Source organism: Cannabis sativa, chromosome 6 (genome assembly GCF_029168945.1).
Source record: "Cannabis sativa cultivar Pink pepper isolate KNU-18-1 chromosome 6, ASM2916894v1, whole genome shotgun sequence".
Taxonomy (NCBI): domain Eukaryota; kingdom Viridiplantae; phylum Streptophyta; class Magnoliopsida; order Rosales; family Cannabaceae; genus Cannabis; species Cannabis sativa.
The window spans coordinates 6,089,062-6,108,467 of record NC_083606.1 but is presented as its reverse complement, the minus strand read 5'-3'; the positions used below and the strand labels follow the sequence as shown (position 1 = coordinate 6,108,467).

The 19,406-nt window shown below is 30.6% G+C and overlaps 3 protein-coding genes across 3 annotated transcripts; 2 read left to right on the top strand and 1 right to left on the bottom strand.

Moving 5' to 3' along the window:
* The first annotated feature begins 478 nt into the window (after positions 1–478).
* On the top strand, positions 479–1,248 carry LOC133038733 (nonsense-mediated mRNA decay protein 2-like). The gene is made up of 2 exons (XM_061116956.1): positions 479–637; positions 738–1,248. Exons 1-2 carry the CDS (start codon positions 488–490, stop codon positions 1,185–1,187), a joined length of 600 nt encoding a protein of 199 aa, XP_060972939.1. The 5' UTR covers positions 479–487; the 3' UTR covers positions 1,188–1,248.
* A 1,958-nt stretch (positions 1,249–3,206) lies between these two features.
* Positions 3,207–6,488, bottom strand: LOC133038731 (uncharacterized). The gene is made up of 3 exons (XM_061116951.1): positions 5,239–6,488; positions 4,006–5,080; positions 3,207–3,870 (listed from the first exon to the last, which is right to left on the bottom strand). Exons 1-3 carry the CDS (start codon positions 6,057–6,059, stop codon positions 3,436–3,438), a joined length of 2,331 nt encoding a protein of 776 aa, XP_060972934.1. The 5' UTR covers positions 6,060–6,488; the 3' UTR covers positions 3,207–3,435.
* A 3,659-nt stretch (positions 6,489–10,147) lies between these two features.
* On the top strand, positions 10,148–16,854 carry LOC115725101 (very-long-chain aldehyde decarbonylase CER3). The gene is made up of 11 exons (XM_030654527.2): positions 10,148–10,792; positions 10,886–11,106; positions 11,210–11,445; positions 11,536–11,755; positions 12,459–12,586; positions 12,726–12,982; positions 13,202–13,309; positions 14,850–15,056; positions 15,141–15,251; positions 15,541–15,714; positions 16,443–16,854. The coding sequence occupies exons 1-11, from the start codon at positions 10,742–10,744 to the stop codon at positions 16,629–16,631; spliced, it is 1,902 nt and encodes a 633-aa protein (XP_030510387.2). The 5' UTR covers positions 10,148–10,741; the 3' UTR covers positions 16,632–16,854.
* The last annotated feature ends 2,552 nt before the right edge of the window (positions 16,855–19,406 follow it).

Sequence of the window (19,406 nt, the reverse complement as noted above, 5' to 3'; positions counted from 1 at the left end):
ACAGGTTATTGGGTTTTCCTTTGGCTATTCAATTCTGGTTTTTCGAGTGTTGCCCGTATGTTATTGGGAAACTATCCTTGTACTCAAATGTTGGCATTCCAAGGATTTTGAATTGGCCTAAATTACCCAAGGACAAGGAGGGTATGGTGAAAATGGATGTCATGAACACCCTCATTTTCGATCGGTCTTTGAAAGAGGTAATCCTGTTGTTTTTTATTATTTTTCCACTGTTGTTTTAATGTTGTTTTTGTATACATTATTTATACTTTATGTTTTTATTGTTGTTGTTATTTTATAATTTCAGTTTCATGTGCATATTGTTTTTTGTTGGTTTTTGTTGTTTCAGTTAAAATTAAGAAACCTCACTCCAACTTCCGTTGAGAGATTGAGTTTGAGCCTCACTGATTTTTTCTCTGGTGAGACTACTCCCGAGGCTGTGAAATTCAAAATTAAAGGTGGTTCCAAGCCTGCTGGTCAACCTGGCTAGATGGGTTCTTCTTCATCAACTGCTCATGAGAATGTCTCCCGAGTTGAGTTTGAGGAATTTAAAAAGTGTTTATCTGTTGTTGTCAGCCAGCAAGGGATTCTTATGAAATCTGTTGCTGAGATGAACAAGAAGCTGGACATTCTTATTGAGGTGTTTTTTTTTAATTGTCATTACTTTTTCTGTTATTTTTTTAGTAGTGTTTTTATGTTGTTTTATACAGTTAATTAATTTTTTTTTTTTTTGTTCTCAGTCATCCCAAGGTGGTCTCACTCACAATGGATCTCAGTCTGAAGATGCTCTTCGTACTTCAGAAAATGATGATGATGAAGATTCCACTTCGGAGGAAGACGAGGATGATAAATTCGACGATGACAAAGGAGATGATCATCATGACGATGAAACTGATGATGATGATGATGATGATCTGGGTGGAGATGGTGTTGGTGCTGGTCAGGATGAGGCTCACACGGGCGATGTTCGTAACGATGAGGGTGTTGTTGTCCCCGCGGTTGTTTCGAGGGATGATGATACCGGCAAGGTGGATGATGCCAAGAATTCTGACCCTGTGGAACCTATTGCAGAGATCAAACATGTGTATTTCTTGTTTGGACATCATTTTTGTTTGTGCTTTTTTGTGTGTATTTCTGTGTTTTGTGTTTGTTTTAATAGTTTTTTACTGTTTTTTTTGTTATCAGCCTGAACAGTCTCAAGGTGGGGAGGAGAACATTGATGTTGATGCAACAATTGCATCTGCTGTTAAAGCTGTCGAGAATTTGGTTTGTGTTTATGTTTTTTTTTCTTTTATATTTGTATTTATTTGGTATTCTATTGTTGTTTTTATGATGTTTTTATTGTACTGTTTGAAATTTAAAAATAAGTCTTTTTATTTATCCTTTCTCTTTTTTAGATTGGTTCCTCAACTCATGCCCCTGCTCCTGTTGAGACTTCTGAGAAGACTGATCTTGAAATGGTTGTTTTTCAAGAGACTCCTATTTTACGTCCTCAAAAGAGGGATCGGAAGAAAGGAGCTGTTTTGAAATCCCCATTCATTGAGCTTGCTTCTGGTGCATCTAAATCAGGTTCATCCTCGGTTTCTCCTGATGATTCTGTGTATAAGGTCGTTAAATATGTGCGTGGTTTGTGCCCGTTGGACAACAAGATTGGTGAACCTGTTGATCCGCAATTGGAAGCTGAGTTTGTCAAGTGGGTTGATTCAGGTCTTAGAAAGCATAAATCTAAGTAAGTATTTTTGTAGGTGTTTTCAGTTGTATATCTGTTATTGTTTTCTATTTATTTTTTATTTTTTCATTTGTGTTTTGATATTTTTTTATTTGTTTTTTTTTAGCACAACAACTAATGTGTATTGTAAGGGTAAGGACACTATATTTCCGCCATTTCGTTTTGGTGTTGAGGACATCAGCAACAAGATGTGGTTTCACAACCTTGCCTACCCTAATTGTTTCCTTACCAATTCTGTAAGTTTTTATTTTATTATTATTATTATTTTACATATTGTTTTTTTATTTATTTTTTTTAATGTTTTTAAGTGTTGTTCTGTTAGTTTTTTATAAGTTTGAATGTTTTTTCACTTACTTTTTTTTATCTGTTTGTTCAGCACATTGACATCATTTTCTATTATCTTCGTAAGAAAATAATGTACTCAGCCGAGCCGAAAATCAAAGTCACCACAACTGATTGCCTCTTTTGTTCTAGCATAACAACTTTGTATGAGAGGTTTGTTGAGAAAAACAACGATATATCGGTGTTGTCTCTTTCTCACAATGTGGCCCAGTACATTCAAGGTGGTAAGATATTATGTGCCACTCCTTGGCATTTGGTTGATCATGTTGTTATGCCTATCAATGTAAAATTACAGGATCATTGGATTTGTGGTCGTCTTAACATAGTTGACGTGGCGCATATATCCGTACAATTCATTGCGTTACGGGAGGTATATGATCGTCGCCAAAGAGGCTTGCAAGCCTTTCTCTGTTATTTTACCATATTACTTCTCTATGTTAGACTTCAAAGGCCTTCGCAACGAAACTAAGTTTAGCACTATGGAACTGTTCCCTATTGTTGCTGTTGATGGTTTACCCGAGCAGGTCACAGCGTAAGTTTTATGTTTAGTGTTCAATGTTTTTCACTGGTTGCTTGTATTTTTATTTTTTTGTTGTTGACTTTGTTTTTTATCAGTGTTCTCATAGTGTCTTTTTTGTGTTTTATTGTTTTTTTTTTCCAGTGATTGTGGTGTTTTTGTTGCATCATTTGCTGAGTATTTCATTGATGGCAAACCCATCCCATCCTCTGATTTTGATGTGGAAATTCACCGCGATCGTTTGGCTGCGTTATTTTATCAATATGGGATGAAGAAGCAAGCTGAGAACATTGAAAGTGAATCCGAGGCCCCTCCCAGCCTTCCCAAGAAGTGATTTGCTTTTTCAATCAGACTGTCATTGTTCTTATAGTTTTTTAATGTTGTTCTAATGTTTTTCATGTTGTTTTTCGTAAACAAACATTGGTGTTCTGTTGTTTTTCCTTACGTTTTGTGTGGACAATATGTAATCTTTTATTTTTGTATGTTTTTTCTTATTATTTTTATGTACAAACAAGTTGGTATGTTAAAGTTGTTTGTTTTTTCATTTCACATCCATTCTTTTTTTGTTTTTTTTTTCTTATAGTTTCTCTGTTTTTTTTAATCCAAATATTCATTTCAGTATTAAAAACACAAACTGTTTCAATAACAAACTTCATATATATATTCAATTTAGTATCCAACATCTTTTAATATCCAATCTAGAGTATCAACAATTCCCAATGTAATCAATGTTTTTCAAATAAAAACTGTATTCCCTGTGTATTTCAGAAATTTAAATTCCTCAATATCTAATTCTCATAACGTATGTGTAGTTTTCTTTTGTTTTTCCACTGTTGTTCTGTTGTTGTTTTTATTCCCTTCTACGTCTTCTGTTGCATGTTCTTTTGTTATGCCCCAGTTCACCACATTTGCTGCACTTGTTGTGTTGATCCTTTTCCCATCCAGCCTTCCTTCTTAATGTTTTTGGTCTTCCTGATTTTACTCTTTCATGTGGAGGCAAGACTGTAATATTTTTCACTTCTTCCGGTACCTCCCATTCACTTTGGTGTCCTATTGGGTAAACTGTCCCTGAATAAGTTGCCAGCCAATTTTTTTTTTTTGTGTAGTAATCTGAACAGTAGGTGTACGGGTCCATGTTCATCTCTCTCATCACGGCCACTGCGTGCCCGCATGGCATTTCATCTATTTGGAACCTGTTGCACGTGCATGTTCTTTTTTCTAGGTCTACTTCCCACGATTCTTTCATTCTTGTTACCTCAAACAAGTAATCTGTTGTTGCTTTAACCTGTTTTAAATTTTATTGAAAAAAAAAAATCAAACATAGCTGTAATTCATACAACAACAATACAAAACTATTAAAACATCACTACAACAACACTACAACACTACAAAAAAAAAAGAAGCATAATTAATATTTTACCTCCAGATTCAATGAGTATGTGTAATTTTTCAACAGTATGTCTTCTCCAGTTGGTGATAGCTTAGTGAAGGTGTTGTGTGCTTTTGTCCTATTAGTATGCGTCCATTGTTGCACCAATGCTCTCAAGCATTCTAGCAGCGTTGTAATTGGTAGCTCCCTTGCTGCCAAATTTGCAGCGTTCAGTGATTCTGATATGTTTGAGGTCATTGTGGAATACCTCTTGTTTTGGCTATGAATTCTTGACCACTTTTCATACCCGATTTTTTTGAGGTAAGGTCTTATGCGTTTGTCCAATCCATCCAATTCAGCCATGTGGAACTCGAATTGGATTTCTGTGTAGGCTTTCACTGCTCCAAAGAATGGCAGATTGTATTTGGCAGCATGTTGTTTGAAGCTTGTTTTAAGGTTGCTCAAAATGTGGTAACCGCAGTAACTGTGTGCAATTTCTGGATAGATTTCTCTCGCTGCTTTGATGAGGCTTTCATTTCTGTCTGAAATTAGGCATTGGTGTTCCCGTACACCATACGCTTCTTTAAATTTTTTGAAGAACCATTTCCAAGATTGGTCATTCTCAGAATCTGCAACACAAAACGCTAGTGGAAAAATATGACCTGCTGCATCTTGTGTGCATGCGCACAACAAAGTTCCCCCATAAGCTGCTTTGAGGAACGTTCCGTCCACAACAACTATCGGTCTGCATGCTCCCCACCCTTTTATGGATGCATCCAACGCCATGAAAACAAAGAGCAAGCTGTTGTCTTCTGCCGTTTTCAGATCGACAAATGATCCAGGGTTTGTTTTTTCCACCATGTGTAAGAAACTCGGTATTAGGCTGTACGAGTCACTAGCATTACCTCTCAAGTCGTTTACTGCATGTTCCTTACTTCTCCAAGCTTTCATATAGTTCATTTTGATGCCAAATCTGTATTTCAACTCCCCTTTTATGTCCATCGCTGTTGCCTTGGTCTTTATGTTCAAGAACTTCGGTTTTATGCATTCCCCTATCAGTTTCGATGTTGCTTGCCTTTGGTCTTCATGCCTAATATTTATGGGGCATGTGTGCATATTTGAGAACCTATTGAAACAAAAAAAACAACAAAAACAACATTAAAAAACTATTAAAACAAACCTGTTGCAGATACCAAACATGTGTATTTCAGTACAAATTGTGAAAACAGGTCATTTGTTAAGGCTGACAACAAAAACAACATTAAAAAACTATTAAAAACCAACCTCCTGATTATGAATGTGTTTGTTGGCCCATTTCTCGATGCTCTTAGTGACCAATTGCAGCTTTCGTAAACACATTTCAGACTGTATTCTTGAGAGCAGGACTTCCACACTTTGTACTGAAAGTTGTTTTTGATTGCGTAGTAGCTGAGGACATTTTTTAGAGTTTCTTTGTCTTTGTATGCCTGTCCTTTTTCCACTTCGGGGTGTTGCTTGTCTGTTATTAACTTTGCATTGTTGATGTCGATTTCTGGATCCAGTTTTTTACTGGTGTTTTCAAGTTGTTCTACCATTTCTTCAGCAACCAGATTTGCATAGTCAATTATGTCGAATTTGTCCTCCTCATCTTCTATTGTTTCTGACTTTTCCCCTTCTTCCGTTTGCTGTCCCGTTGTGTATGATTCTGTTGTTGTTATGTTGTTTTCAAGCGTTGTTGTGTTGTTTTCGATCATTGCCACATTATATTCATTCGGTGTTGTTGTGGATATCGAATTTGGTGTTGCAGCAGGTGTTGTGTTGTTGTTTTGCTGGTTGACACATAGTGGATATGTCGTGAAATCTGTTTCCTTCATTTTCAATTCCAAGTAAAAGTAGAGGCTTCGATCGTTGCATATTTTGATCGGTGGTATTCCTTCTTTAGCTTGGTACTGTATTTGTAGTGTTGTGCTGGTGTTTTCGCACCCCAATGAAGTAACCAGTATTTGCAGTAGCTCTTCGTACTTGCATTTTGTTGGTATGAATTCTCCACTAGCCACATAGTTCACATAATTGTGATCTTCATTCCATTGTCCATTGCTCTTGATGAGTACTGGTAGACGTTCCATTACCTGTCATTCCAGGGTCTTATTTAATGTTAAAACAATAGTACAACAACAATAAAACAATAGCAAAACAACAAAAAAAAATCAACAAAAAAAAATAAAATAACAACAATAAAACAACACAAAAACAACCAAACAGAAATACCCATTATTTTTTTTTTAGTTTTTATTATTATATTTGTCTGATACATATATGTATGAATGTTGTTGTAGTACTGACCGCAAAACAACATTAGAACAACCCTGATGTTGTGTTTGAATAATTGTACTAATTTATCAAATTTTTTTTTTCGAAATCATTTTGTGTTACAAACGTCAAATTAACAATAGAACAACCCTCATTTATGTTTTTGCATCATAAATTAAAGAATATCACAGTTGTGTTTTCGTTTTTTTGTTTAAAACTTCAGATCTAAATCTTGTTTTTTTTTTATTTTTTATTTTTTTTGGTTTCTTAAGAATAAAATTTTTTATTGGGTTTTGTTGTGTTTACCTCTGTTATTTTCTTGGGACAGTTTTCTGTACGTCTTGTTCTTCAATTCTGATTCCTTTTCAAAAAACTCTTCGCCGGATTTAATGGTTTTTTCTTGGTGATTTCCGTCTCCGGCGTCTCCCCACACACGAACAAGGTTGTTTCCCGTGTGTTTTACTGTTCACAGTATAAATGAAATGATGTTGGGCTTGGGCAGTACAAAAGTAATGAAATTGGGCTGGGGCAGTAAAAATGTTGTTTTTGCCGTGTCCCAGTATAAATGTAAAGTTTTGGTCCAAAAGCAGTATTTTTGTAAAATTCCCACCAAATAAGGATAGAAAGAAGGGCCAAGCCAATTACATTTCCATCTATCTATTTTTTTTAGGTATACAACTATTATCTAGTATTTAAAAGAAAGTAAAATATATCAACATTACATAAAAGTAAGGGGTTATTACGGATCTTTTATTTATTTTTATTTTTTTATATTTTTTACAAAAATACGGAGTGTTTAAGAAAAAATATAGTTTTCACGTTGCTGATATAAGAAAATAGCGTGATTTTATTTTTACAACAATGCAGAGTGCTATTTTTTTTTTCATTGTTTATAATAATATAATGTTGTTTAGATGTTACTGTTGTGAGAAAATAACGTGAAAGTAATATTTTTTTTTTTAAAAAAAATAATAAGTAAAAATAAAAATTGTAAATATGTAAATAATAAAAAAAAGTTTGCAAAATGTTAAAAAAAAGTATATATATTTAGGTGTATTGTGTAAATTTTCTTAAAAAATAGGGATAATATACTAATATAGTAATTTTTGTAAATTTTTTATGTTTAAAATTTTGTTTTTACATTTATACAGTATTTTATAAAAATACAAGAAAATAACAAAAAATCACATAAAAGTAACAAGAAATAAACATCAAAATAATAATAAAACAACATAAAAAATAATATACTAATAACAACAAAATAACAATAGCAAAATATAAATAAAAACCGTATTTTATGTAAATAAAATCTAAAAAATTGTAAAAATATTAAAAATTCTGTACATGCCATATTTTTATAATTATTTTGTTATTTTTATATTTTTTGAAATTACCCAAAAATATATACTACATAAATAATGTATTATCTATTCAATATTGAGTTTGGGTCTTTTTTTTTTTTAATTTTTTATTTGATCATAAGTTTCTTATTATAACAAAAAAAAATTAATTAACTTAATTTTTAATTTATATAAATTATATGTAATAAAAACAAAAATTCCACAAAATTAGGGAAGCCATGACTACCACAAGGACATTCATAGTTCCGACCCTAGTACTTTATGCAAGACTCAATATTAAATCACATTAAATTAAATTAAATAAGATATAGGAGTACATCATGCAAAGTAGTGAAAATGGTTTGCATGTATTTATGAGTATAAGTGCAATTCTCTTTGGCACTAATAATGCCTAATACAATTTAAAGATCTTGCTTTATAATTGGCTAACACAATACACTTTAAAAGTTATTAAATCAAATTATATAAAAACTCCAATATTTAATAACTATTTATTTTAGCATTTCTATAAGTATTATTAAGTAGGTATTTTCCAAAAAAAAAAGTACGTATGGGAAGGTCTTTGGTACTGGCCAACCATAATTAGCCATAAATGTTTGAGCAAACTCAGTAGCCCATGGTTCCAGCTGTGGGTACCATCCCATTTTGGTGTCAAAACAGTATCACTTTCTCTTCTCTCACTTCAAATTTCAACTTCATCATCATATATATCGATTTTTCTTAATTTTTTAAGTAAAGAACAAATTGTGTCATGTTTGAATATTAAAATCTTTTAACACTAGATAGTGGTTCAAATCTTGGTGGTTCTTTGAAAGTCTTAAATGTGAGGATAATAGTGCTAACTCTCTCTAACAACTTTTGGCATCTATCTTAGAGAGTGTTTTGTTTTGATTTTTGAATTTTGGGGAAGGAATTGGGGGTAGGAGGCCATGTGAAACTCAAATTTACAAAGATATTGATATTACCTATTAAAATTATGTGGGTCCCACCTAGGGCCGGCTCTAGGTGCGGCGACCCAAATAAAAAAAATACTTTTTGAAAATATACATATTTTTTTCAATAATTTTTAAAAATATTATTTATCTTTATAGTAAAGGTCCAAAAATTATTTTTTATTTATGACCTATTTCAACTCAGGGTCAGCCCTCGTCCCACCATATTTTCACCCAAAAATGTCACTACACATATGGTACGTGAGTAGGTTTGGTCGGATTATAGCATATTTTTGCCAAGCTAATATAAATATTGAGCTACAATTATTTAATTGTAACCCTTCCAATTATAAATTAGTAAAAGTTTAACCCGTCTAATGCGTTCATAGGTTTGTTTGAATTAACCCGTTCAAACCGATCTTTCTTTTTTTTTTTTATAAAATTATTATCGTTAGCTTTTAGTACTTAAATAATTAGATTTTTAAAAAAATATATATTATTTATATTTTAAGTTAAAAAAAAATATTATAGTCTAAATTAATTTTAAAAATTTTAATATATATAAGATAAATATAATTACGTAAATATAATTTTTTTTAAACAAATATTAATCAAAAAGTAATAATTAAAGAAAAGTAATAATATGATGAAGATTTTATATTTAATTTCAATATTCAAATATAATAAAAATTATTAACCATAAAATCAATATTTCAATTAAACACTATAAAGACCAAACTTTAAATACAAAAATAATTTAACAAATAAATATAATAATTCTAACAGTAGTAAAACTTTTTGAAATAGTAAAAAGTTTGAAAGTACAATCATCTAAAGTAAATTAAAAAGTGAATGTTCAGAATTCATCCCTTACCTCCTACGTTAAAATAACACTCTCTACCAAGATATTAAATACTATTTTGGTGTATTTCTTTATTATTTAATATTTTATTTATATACAATAAATTTTTTTCACAATTTTAGTGCCCTAAGTGTTCGAAAGCCTAAAGGGCATGCCTTGCTCACCTCTCCTTAGGGCTAGCCTTACCTGGCGTAGATGGGGACAACCCGCTTAAAAAGGTCTTGACGAACATTCATTAGCGGGATTAAAATTCCCATGCTTACCCCAAGAGACAAGAGCGACACCTGGTAGCTCTTAAGGGTGTTCACAAATGCGAGTGGTGTGGGTTGCAGTTTTCTTTTAAACCAAACTGCATATGTGGTTTTTGTAATTTTTCAAACCGCAACCACACCGCGAGATCTTAAAACTGCAAAAAACCCACCGTAAAAACACAGCGTAGCGCGGTACAATTTAAGCGGTTCACACTATCAGCATTATCAAACATTATAATAAAAATATAAAAATCAATCTAATAAATTTTTAATAATACAAAAAATAATAAAAAAAATCATATTAAAGTTTTAACATCATAACATATATACTAATCAACAAATTGTTATATTAAATTGTCTTTAAAAAATAATGTAATAATATAAAAAAAAGAATAAAAATCATATTGAAAAAATCTGTAACTTTGTAATACATATAGTGCAGTGTGATTTGAACTACAATTATTAAATTCAAAATCGCAAACCGTACTACATTACGCAATTTAACAAAAATGCAAACTACAGCAGTACTGCAAAAGATTTCAAACCCCATCTTTTATACGGTGGCGATTTGTGTGATGTGAACAATTTAATGAACACTTCTAGTAGCCTTGTCCTCCTTTTCTTAAATAATAATTTTAAGAAAATATAAAAAGAAAAAAGAAGAAAATATTAAAAGCTTTTAACTGCCTTAATCTTTGGAAGGATGTACTTTTGAGTTATATAAATAGATAGGTACCCCTAGACATCATTTGAAAGAATAGAGAATAGAGAGAGACATTTGAGAGTAAAAGAATAGTGTGTGGCATAGCAAAAATTTTCTAAAACACAATTTCTTCTTTTATCTCTTCCCTTGAAATTGTTGCTACTCTCTCTCTTTATCTATCTTTCATAACATTGGTAAAGAAAAACTTTTGAGGAGTTCAGAAAGATATATATATGTCTTGTAGTGTTTCGATACATATTTAAAAACAAACACATACATTCAAAAAAACAAAAACAGAGTTTGAGAAAAGTACTAAGTTACCAAAAGGGTGTTTTTTCTTAATTTTGGTTGAGGCTTTTAGCTTCATTTTGAAGGAGAAAGGAAAAAAGATGGTTGCTTTCTTATCAGCTTGGCCTTGGGACAACTTGGGAAAATACAAGGTAACAAAAAATTCCCCAAAAACCAAATCTTTCTCTGTTTTTTTTTTTTTTTATGAATTTTGATACATGATTTTCTGGGTTTTCTTAAAACAGTATGTGGTACTTGGTCCTGTATTTGCAAAAGCTTTCTTCTCAATCATATATGAAGATTTTCAGAAAGATAGCTGGTGTTTCCATATAGTGGCCTTATATCTAGCTAGGTGTTTGATTTATCAACTATGGGTTTCCTACAATAACATGCTTTTCATCACAAGAAACAGAAAAATCCTTGAACAAGGTGTTGATTTCAACCAGATTGACAAAGAATGGGACTGGTAAATAATAATAAATAGCTCTGCTTAAACAAGTCAATTTTTATTATCATTATTATTTTTGAGCTCATCATGTTGGTGTTGGACAATTGGAATTTCTTGACAGGGATAATTCATTAATGCTTCATACTCTGATGGCCTTCATTGGTTGTTACATCTTCCCATTTCTTCAAAATCTTCCCTTGTGGGACTCAAAAGGGGTTATCACAGTTCTGTTGCTTCATATTGGAATATCAGAGCCTTTATTCTATTGGGTACATAGAAATTTTCACAACAAAGATTATCTTTTCACTAATTACCATTCTCTTCATCATTCCACTCCAGTACAAACACCCTTTACAGGTAACCAACTAAACATATTAAATACCAACACCCTTTTGTTAATTATGTTAAAAAACTTAATTAATAAATTTATTTATTTATTTATTGCAGCTGGGAATGGAAGTCTACTTGAGAATATGGTTTTAGGTATCATCATAGGGATACCTGTAATGGGTTCCTCTCTTTTGGGATATGGATCAATAAAATTGGTATATGGCTATGTTTTGGTATTTGATTTTCTGAGGTGTTTGGGGCATAGCAATGTTGAAGTTGTTAGTCACAAGGTGTTTGAGAAAATGCCATTTCTTAGATACATTTTATATACTCCAACGTAAGTAATTTCACTTTCCCACGCCACGTCTCTTTTTCTCTTCTCTCTTTAAATGCACACACAATTTTCATTCATTGTTACATTACCCCAAATTATTGGAGAAATTAGTTAATTAATATTGTTAGTTAGGCAAGTATATATATAATATATAATATAATATATATGCAACTATTTTGTGGCTTAAAATAAACCCCTTTTAGAAGGGCTAATCTCTTAAAAGTGTCACATTATTTGCCTTTAGAGAATCAAGTTAGTTTCATTTTCTTGTTGTTATATACATTTAGTCCAATATTGGTATTATTTTTTTAACTAGACAAGAATCAAGATGCAAAGTAAGAAAGAGAAACTTAAAAAAAAAAACAATCTTTATCCATATAAAGAAATCATTTTAGTTCTCATTATACCCTTGAGTATGAAAGGTTTATTGTTTTCCATGATTTAATAAGGTAGTTGGACACTGGATAATTTGGTAAAGTTGTCATAATATTTTCATCTGAACATGTAGTGGGGTTAGGGGGTCCTCTAATGAGCCATAAAGTTAAAATCTTTTAGTATTGGTGTGAGTTTTTATATTCATAATTGACTAGTCCATGGGGTGTAATAAATTAACCCAAAAATGTGACCAAAGAAAGAAAAAAAAAAACTCTTTGACTAGATGAATAGTGATTAGAAGATTATTAAATTTCTGACCCTGTTTTTGCAGATACCACAGCTTACACCATACTGAGAAAAAAACAAACTTTTGCCTCTTTATGCCTCTATTTGATGCACTAGGGAACACTTTGAACCCTAGTTCATGGGAGTTGCACAAGAAAATAAGTTGTAATGCAGGTGAGTTGAATGGTCAAGTTCACTGCATGGTACATAATAAATATTTATATATATAATGTAAATTATATTGATGAAGAGTTAGCTTTTGTTGTTGGTTGTTAATGTATAGAGAATTAAATTGCAATGAATTGGCACACAGGTAAAAATAGCAAGGTACCAGATTTTGTATTCCTAGCCCATGTGGTGGATATAACATCTGCATTACATGTGCCCTTTGTGTTCCGGTCAATTGCATCAATGCCATACTCAATAAAACTCTTCTTTTTACCATTATGGCCTGGGGTTTTCGTAGTAATGTTAGCAATGTGGCTTAAGGCCAAACCATTTCTGGTTTCATTCTACAAGCTCAGGAATAGGCTGCACCAAACATGGGTTGTCCCTAGATTTGGCTTTCAGGTATTCGATTTCGGACACAAATCTCGATATGTATTTTAAGTTTGGTTTAGCGGGTCATGTTTTATTCTGGAGTAATATATAGTACTATTGAAGTCAATGACATATTACTCCAAAATAAAACAGGACCAGTTTTGAAAGAGGACTATGTCCGTTTCCTATATATATCACTTAAAAACCAAATAAAATGAATTGTTTTGTTTTGTTTTGTATTTGGGACAGTATTTCATACCATATGCCACTGAAGGAATCAACAAGCAAATAGAGAAGGCCATTCTTAGAGCTGATAAGTTAGGGGTTAAGGTTATTAGCCTTGCTGCATTAAATAAGGTTGGTAATTCTTTTATTATTATTTCTTTTCTTGGTTATGATTATTGATCACTATTCTTCTTGTAATTTATACACATAACACTATTAAGTATATTCTGATATGGGTTGTTGGGTTGGGTTAGGAGGGTAGTTGTATTTTGCAGAATTGGTACATACATATATTATATATATCTATATAGCTCTCTCTTATGTTCTTCATTTAAGTTTCATCAATAAATGGTTGAAAGGACTAGTTAATTATTAAAAGATGACTTTGTGACATAAATGCATTTCACTTATGGTTTAAAATGTGGCCATGTCATATAAAATAACATATAGTCTTTGTTTCTTCTGTCATCTTGTTCAGCCTTTATAACCATTTTCAGAAACAAAAATACATAAATATTTTATGAACAACACACATGGTTGAAGTAAATTCTCTTCCACATATTTGGTATCTATATTTTTTTTAAAATTTTTTTAGAACCAAACTGCTTTGATGAGTTCTATGTTGTGGGCCCCTTAATCTACTACCCTACTTAGTGTGAATAGAAATTCCATATAATCATCTATCTTTGGTCATCACATCCCAAAAGGGTAACTAGTCTTGTGATCTTTTATTTTACCTAAGTAAAAAAAAATCATTAAATTTGCATAAAAATTAGTGTACCTAACTTTAACAAACTCATTTCACCTTCTTTACAATCTAGCTAATATATAGTTATATACAACATAGTCTTGAATAATGCCAAAAAGAACTTCTTGCTTAAATTTCTAAAGATGATTAGTGTCCCCATTACATTGAATCCCTTGTTAGTTTTAGTGGGGTCATATATTAAAGTTGTTTACATTGGAATAACACACAAACACACACAAAGATTTTGAGTGATATTTACATATTTATTCATGCATTATAAACCTCTCAAAATAAATTGAGTTTATGGTATTTTCCAAACCATACTGAATAATTTGTTTTGTCATTAAAAGTCAAGAAAACTCTTTTTCATTCTTTCACACGCAATATTAAATTAGTTTTAATGTGAAAATTGATTGTGGGGACAATTATGTTAAATTCTTCTATCTTGGTTTTGTTTAGTTATTACTAAAGAACACAAATTTATTGACTTAGTATTATTATATTTATTTTATTTATATATTTTTACAATGATTCCAAATGATGAACACAATAAGTACCATCATTTATTAGACAACTGTGTTGTGATGTTATGTATCATTGACACAATTCATCAAGTGTTCCATATAATATGCCAACATATACTAGATCTCATATCAGTCCTCTAGATTTTTTTTTGTGTATAAATTTATTAAATGAAATTTAATTCTTCTTTGACAATTAATTGAGAACAAAAGAGGCAATCAAGGATGGTGATAATAATGTTAAAATTTATTGGGATTGTTCTCAAGATGAAATTAATTGTGTAAATGTATTTAGACAAAATGTACAAGTTTAGGTATTTCTTTACTTACTTTGTTGTACTTATAAGGACCACACAACTTATATAATTTGTACACATTTTTTATTTATTATGATTTTATATAGAATGAAGCTTTGAATGGTGGTGGGACATTATTTGTAAACAAGCACCCAAACTTAAAAGTTAGAGTTGTTCATGGAAACACCTTAACAGCAGCAGTTATTCTAAATGAGATTCCAAAAGATGTAAAAGAGGTATTTTTAACTGGTGCCACTTCTAAGCTTGGAAGAGCCATTGCTCTCTACCTTTGTCGAAGAAAAGTCCGAGTTCTCGTAAGTACAAAAACATATTTTAATTTAATTACTATTATTTATTATGAAATATCGCTAACCAGTCGTACAAATTTATTTTAACAGATGTTGACTCTATCAACAGAAAGGTTTCAAAATATTCAGAAGGAAGCTCCAGCTGAATGCCAGCCTTACCTTGTTCAAGTCACAAAATACAATGCAGCACAGAATTGCAAGGTGATGATGACTTTTCATTTACAATAAATATTATTTGAATGATATATTTAGAGCATTGTTATTAGGCACCAATGGTACTTAGCACCTTTTAGACGTGTTACTTTGTGATTGGCTAGCGATATTTTCTAAAAGCTATTATATTAAATTATATGGGATCCGATCTTTAATTATATCAATAGCGATATTGACACGTAGTAGGGTATTAAGCACCAGGTTCCTTTAGTATTTTTCATATATTTATATAATGTGTTTTGTGAAGTGATAATAATAATAATAATAAATGGTATAGACTTGGATAGTTGGGAAGTGGATAACACCAAGAGAGCAAGGTTGGGCCCCAAGTGGGACACACTTTCATCAATTTGTGGTTCCACCAATATTATCATTTAGAAGAGACTGTACTTATGGTGACCTTGCTGCCATGAGGTTGCCTCAAGATGTTCAAGGCCTTGGATCTTGTGAGGTAATAAAATAATATTCATTTTTATCATTACCAATAACTTTCTTAAATTGTGAAAAAAGTTAAATTAATTTACAAAACTATTTATTTTATAGAATTATATTGAAAAATACCATAATTTTTCTTGAAGAACAAAAAAAAAGGCTTAAATTTTTATTTTGCCTTACAATAATAACAACAAAATATAAATGAAGTAAACATCATCCTATTTTTTTTATTGATTGATATATATGTTTACATATATTGTACAATGTTGGTTGGATTGATTTATTAATTATTAAAAGAGTATATGAAACTAAGTTAAAGGTTTTTACAAAAATATTTGATTTTTGGCAAAAGTTTACAATTTTACTGTTACACGAATTTTTTTGCAAAATTATTGTCTTTTTATAAAACAACCGTAAAATAATAAAATAGAATAACTAAAACAACAGTGCCAAAAAATAACTGTTAAACAACAGTGAAAGTTTAATACAGTACAAAGTATTTTTTTAAATTTCGATGAATTTTTTGGTGTAAAAACCTAAGTTAATGTGTCAAAATTTTTAGATCTTAGAAATTTGTTGGGCCTTAGAAAAAATAAAATATTTTGGACCCTTATTAAAATAGGTGGTATGTTTAAAAATTATCAAAAAAATTATATATTTGAAAAATAATTTTTTTTTTGTTTTGGGTAATTGGGTAATATAGATGTGTTATATTGTTGTAATGATATATATGATGAGATGCAGTATACTATGGAAAGAGGAGTAGTACATGCATGCCATGCAGGTGGAGTGGTTCATTCACTTGAAGGATGGACTCATCATGAAGTTGGAGCCTTAGATGTGGACAGAATTGACCTTGTTTGGAATGCTGCACTTAAACATGGCTTAACACCTGTTTCATCATCACCATCCATTCTCACCAAATCTCATTAGAAAAACAATATTATTACAAATACCAAACAAAAAAAAAAAAAAAAAAAAATTGAATCAATTAATGTTTTTCTTTTAGTTTTCTTTTCTTCCATAAATGTTGGGTAACAATATGTAAGGTGTAGTGATTATGATTCACCTAAAAATGTTGCCTTTCTATGTAGTAGGAATATTTGATTCAATCAACATAAAATGAAGCACCTTCTGCAACTTATTATGTTATAAATATATTTATTGTATCATTATGTTTCTTTGATGCAATATATATATAAATTAAGTTAATGTTAAATATCACTTTGCTTATGGCCCCTTTAGTTTTGTATACACTAAAAAGAAAAATAACAAACAAACGTGTGTAATGTGTTCACTACCTCTAAATAATGAGATGATGGTGACTTTGGGTTTTGTACTTCAATGTTATGATTTTAATGACATTTCTCTCTCTCTCTCTCTCTCTCTCTCTCTCTCTCTCTCTCTCTCTCTCTCTCTCTCTCTCTCTCTCTCTCTCTCTCTCTCTCTCTCTCTCTCTCTCTCTCTCTCTCTCTCTCATTAGTAGTTATCTTATTTACATTTCGTCACAATATTAATTTTGTTTTTGAATTTTTCTGAAATACAACTGAAAAGTTGAAGAGTATTTTATATATATATATATATATATATAAATTAATTAAATCTACCTCCAAATAAAATTTAATTCAAATATGCTTATTTTTATGAGTATTGTACCTAAATTATCATTACACACTCACGTAATTAAGTCATAATTTCAAATTTAATAGATTTATATTCTTTATATATGAATGTTCAGGTTTGTGGGAAAGTTAAGACAAAATTTTGATTAGAAAAGAATAAAAATTATTGTGAAGCGATAGGGATAAAATTTGTAAAATGACTAAAAAAAGAGGTAAACATAATAAATTTTTGAAAAAAAAGTAAAAATTAAAGACATCAAATTAAAGTAATTTGTAGTATAATTTGTAGTATAATATGTAGTATAATTTGCTCAGTTGAAACTTGCCCGGATAACTATGGCCATTACATATGAGCCCATTCTTAAATGGATGGGTTAACAGCAAAGGCCTCACTGGCCCACCTTAGGCCCATTTGAAGGCCTTCGGGTTTGGTTTCATCTTATCCTTTTTTAGGGCCATCTAAAACAAGGCGCCTACTAGCTAATAGCCCACAACAAATTCCTCAATATTTTTTTTTTGGGAAATTTACACAGTTTACTGTTTTTTCCCATTTTCTTTCTTTTATACTGTTATACGCCCAAAATAACTTTTATACTGTTTTTTTTTTCCAAATTAACTTTTATACTATTTTTTTTTTTTCGGCTGCCAACAATTTTATGTTATTGTTTTGTTTTTTTTTTATTGATTGGGACATGGACTCAATTATTTATTTAATTTTTTATTTTAATGGATGTAAAAGTTATTATTTATTATTTTTAATATTTAATAATTATTATTTTTTGAGATAATTTAATAATTATTATTTTGATGAAAAGGTTGATGGGATGTGTCATAAAAGTGACATGATTTACTTTTTCTTTTATTTAAATAAATTTAAAAATCACACCCCATGTCTCACTCCTTTTCTTTTATTTAAATAGATTTAAAAATCTCACTCCCATTTCTCACGATTCATCTTCTTCATCATCTTTATTTTCTAGCTTTTCACATAAATCTCACCCCCATGTTCTAATATTCATCTTCTTATTCAAGTTTTTTTTTTCTTCATCTTTACCGTTGTTTTAGTATTGTTCTACTGTTATTTTTCACGATTTTTATTTTTTTTTCATGTTCAGTTCTTCTTCTTCATCTTCTTTTCTTTTCTTCTTTTTTTTTTTTTTTTTTTTTTTTTTTAATTTTTGAAGTTCTTAGTTATGTTTTTTTTTTTTGAAAATATAAGAGTTAGTGTGGTTTTTTCTAGAACTTTTCTTGCAAATATAGTGCATTTAGTATTGAGGATGTGCACAACATAGTTAATTTTTGATCATTTTTTTTCTTTTATTGTTTTTTTTGTTTTAGTATTGTTTTAGTATTGTTTTACTGTTGTTTTTCATGATTTATTTATTTGATGCCGATTTCACTGCCCTTGCTCCATCTCGCTGGAATTAATAGGTATTTTCTGGGTGTTCTCGTGTTGTTGTGATGGTTATGTCTGTGAGTGTGGAAGATGGAGGCTATAAATATATTTCTTCTTCGTTCTCTTTGGCTATTTTTGTGGTTTTTTCTGTTTTGGTTCTCCTATAAATATATTTGACGAGCTCACTCACAAGAGAGTTTTGAGGTGTGTGTTTCTTTTATATTTTTCTAAGTAGTTATATTTGCTTCATTTGTTTTTGTGTTGTTTCAGTGTTGTTTTAGTAGTTTTTTTTTTTTTTTATAATTTTCTAGGAATAGACTTGCAAATATAGTTGATTTTGCATCTGGTGTTGAGGTTGTGCAGCAGATTGTTTGTTTTTTTTAATCATTTTTTTCTTTTGTTTTGTTTGATTGTTTTAGTGTTGTTTTACCGTTGTTTTGCCATGATTATTTATTGACGTCGATTTTACTGCTTTTGTTTATTCTTGTCGGAATTAATGGTTATTTTCCGGTGTCCTGGTGTTGTTGTGGTGGTTATGTCTGTGATTGTCAAAGATGGAGGCCTCATACTTTTGTTTTGGTATTGACAGTATAAAAGAAAAAAAAAAGGGGAGGACAGTATAAATGTTAATTCTGCCGTGTGGCAGTAAAATTGAAAAGTATTACCCCAAATCCAGTATTTTTGTAAAAT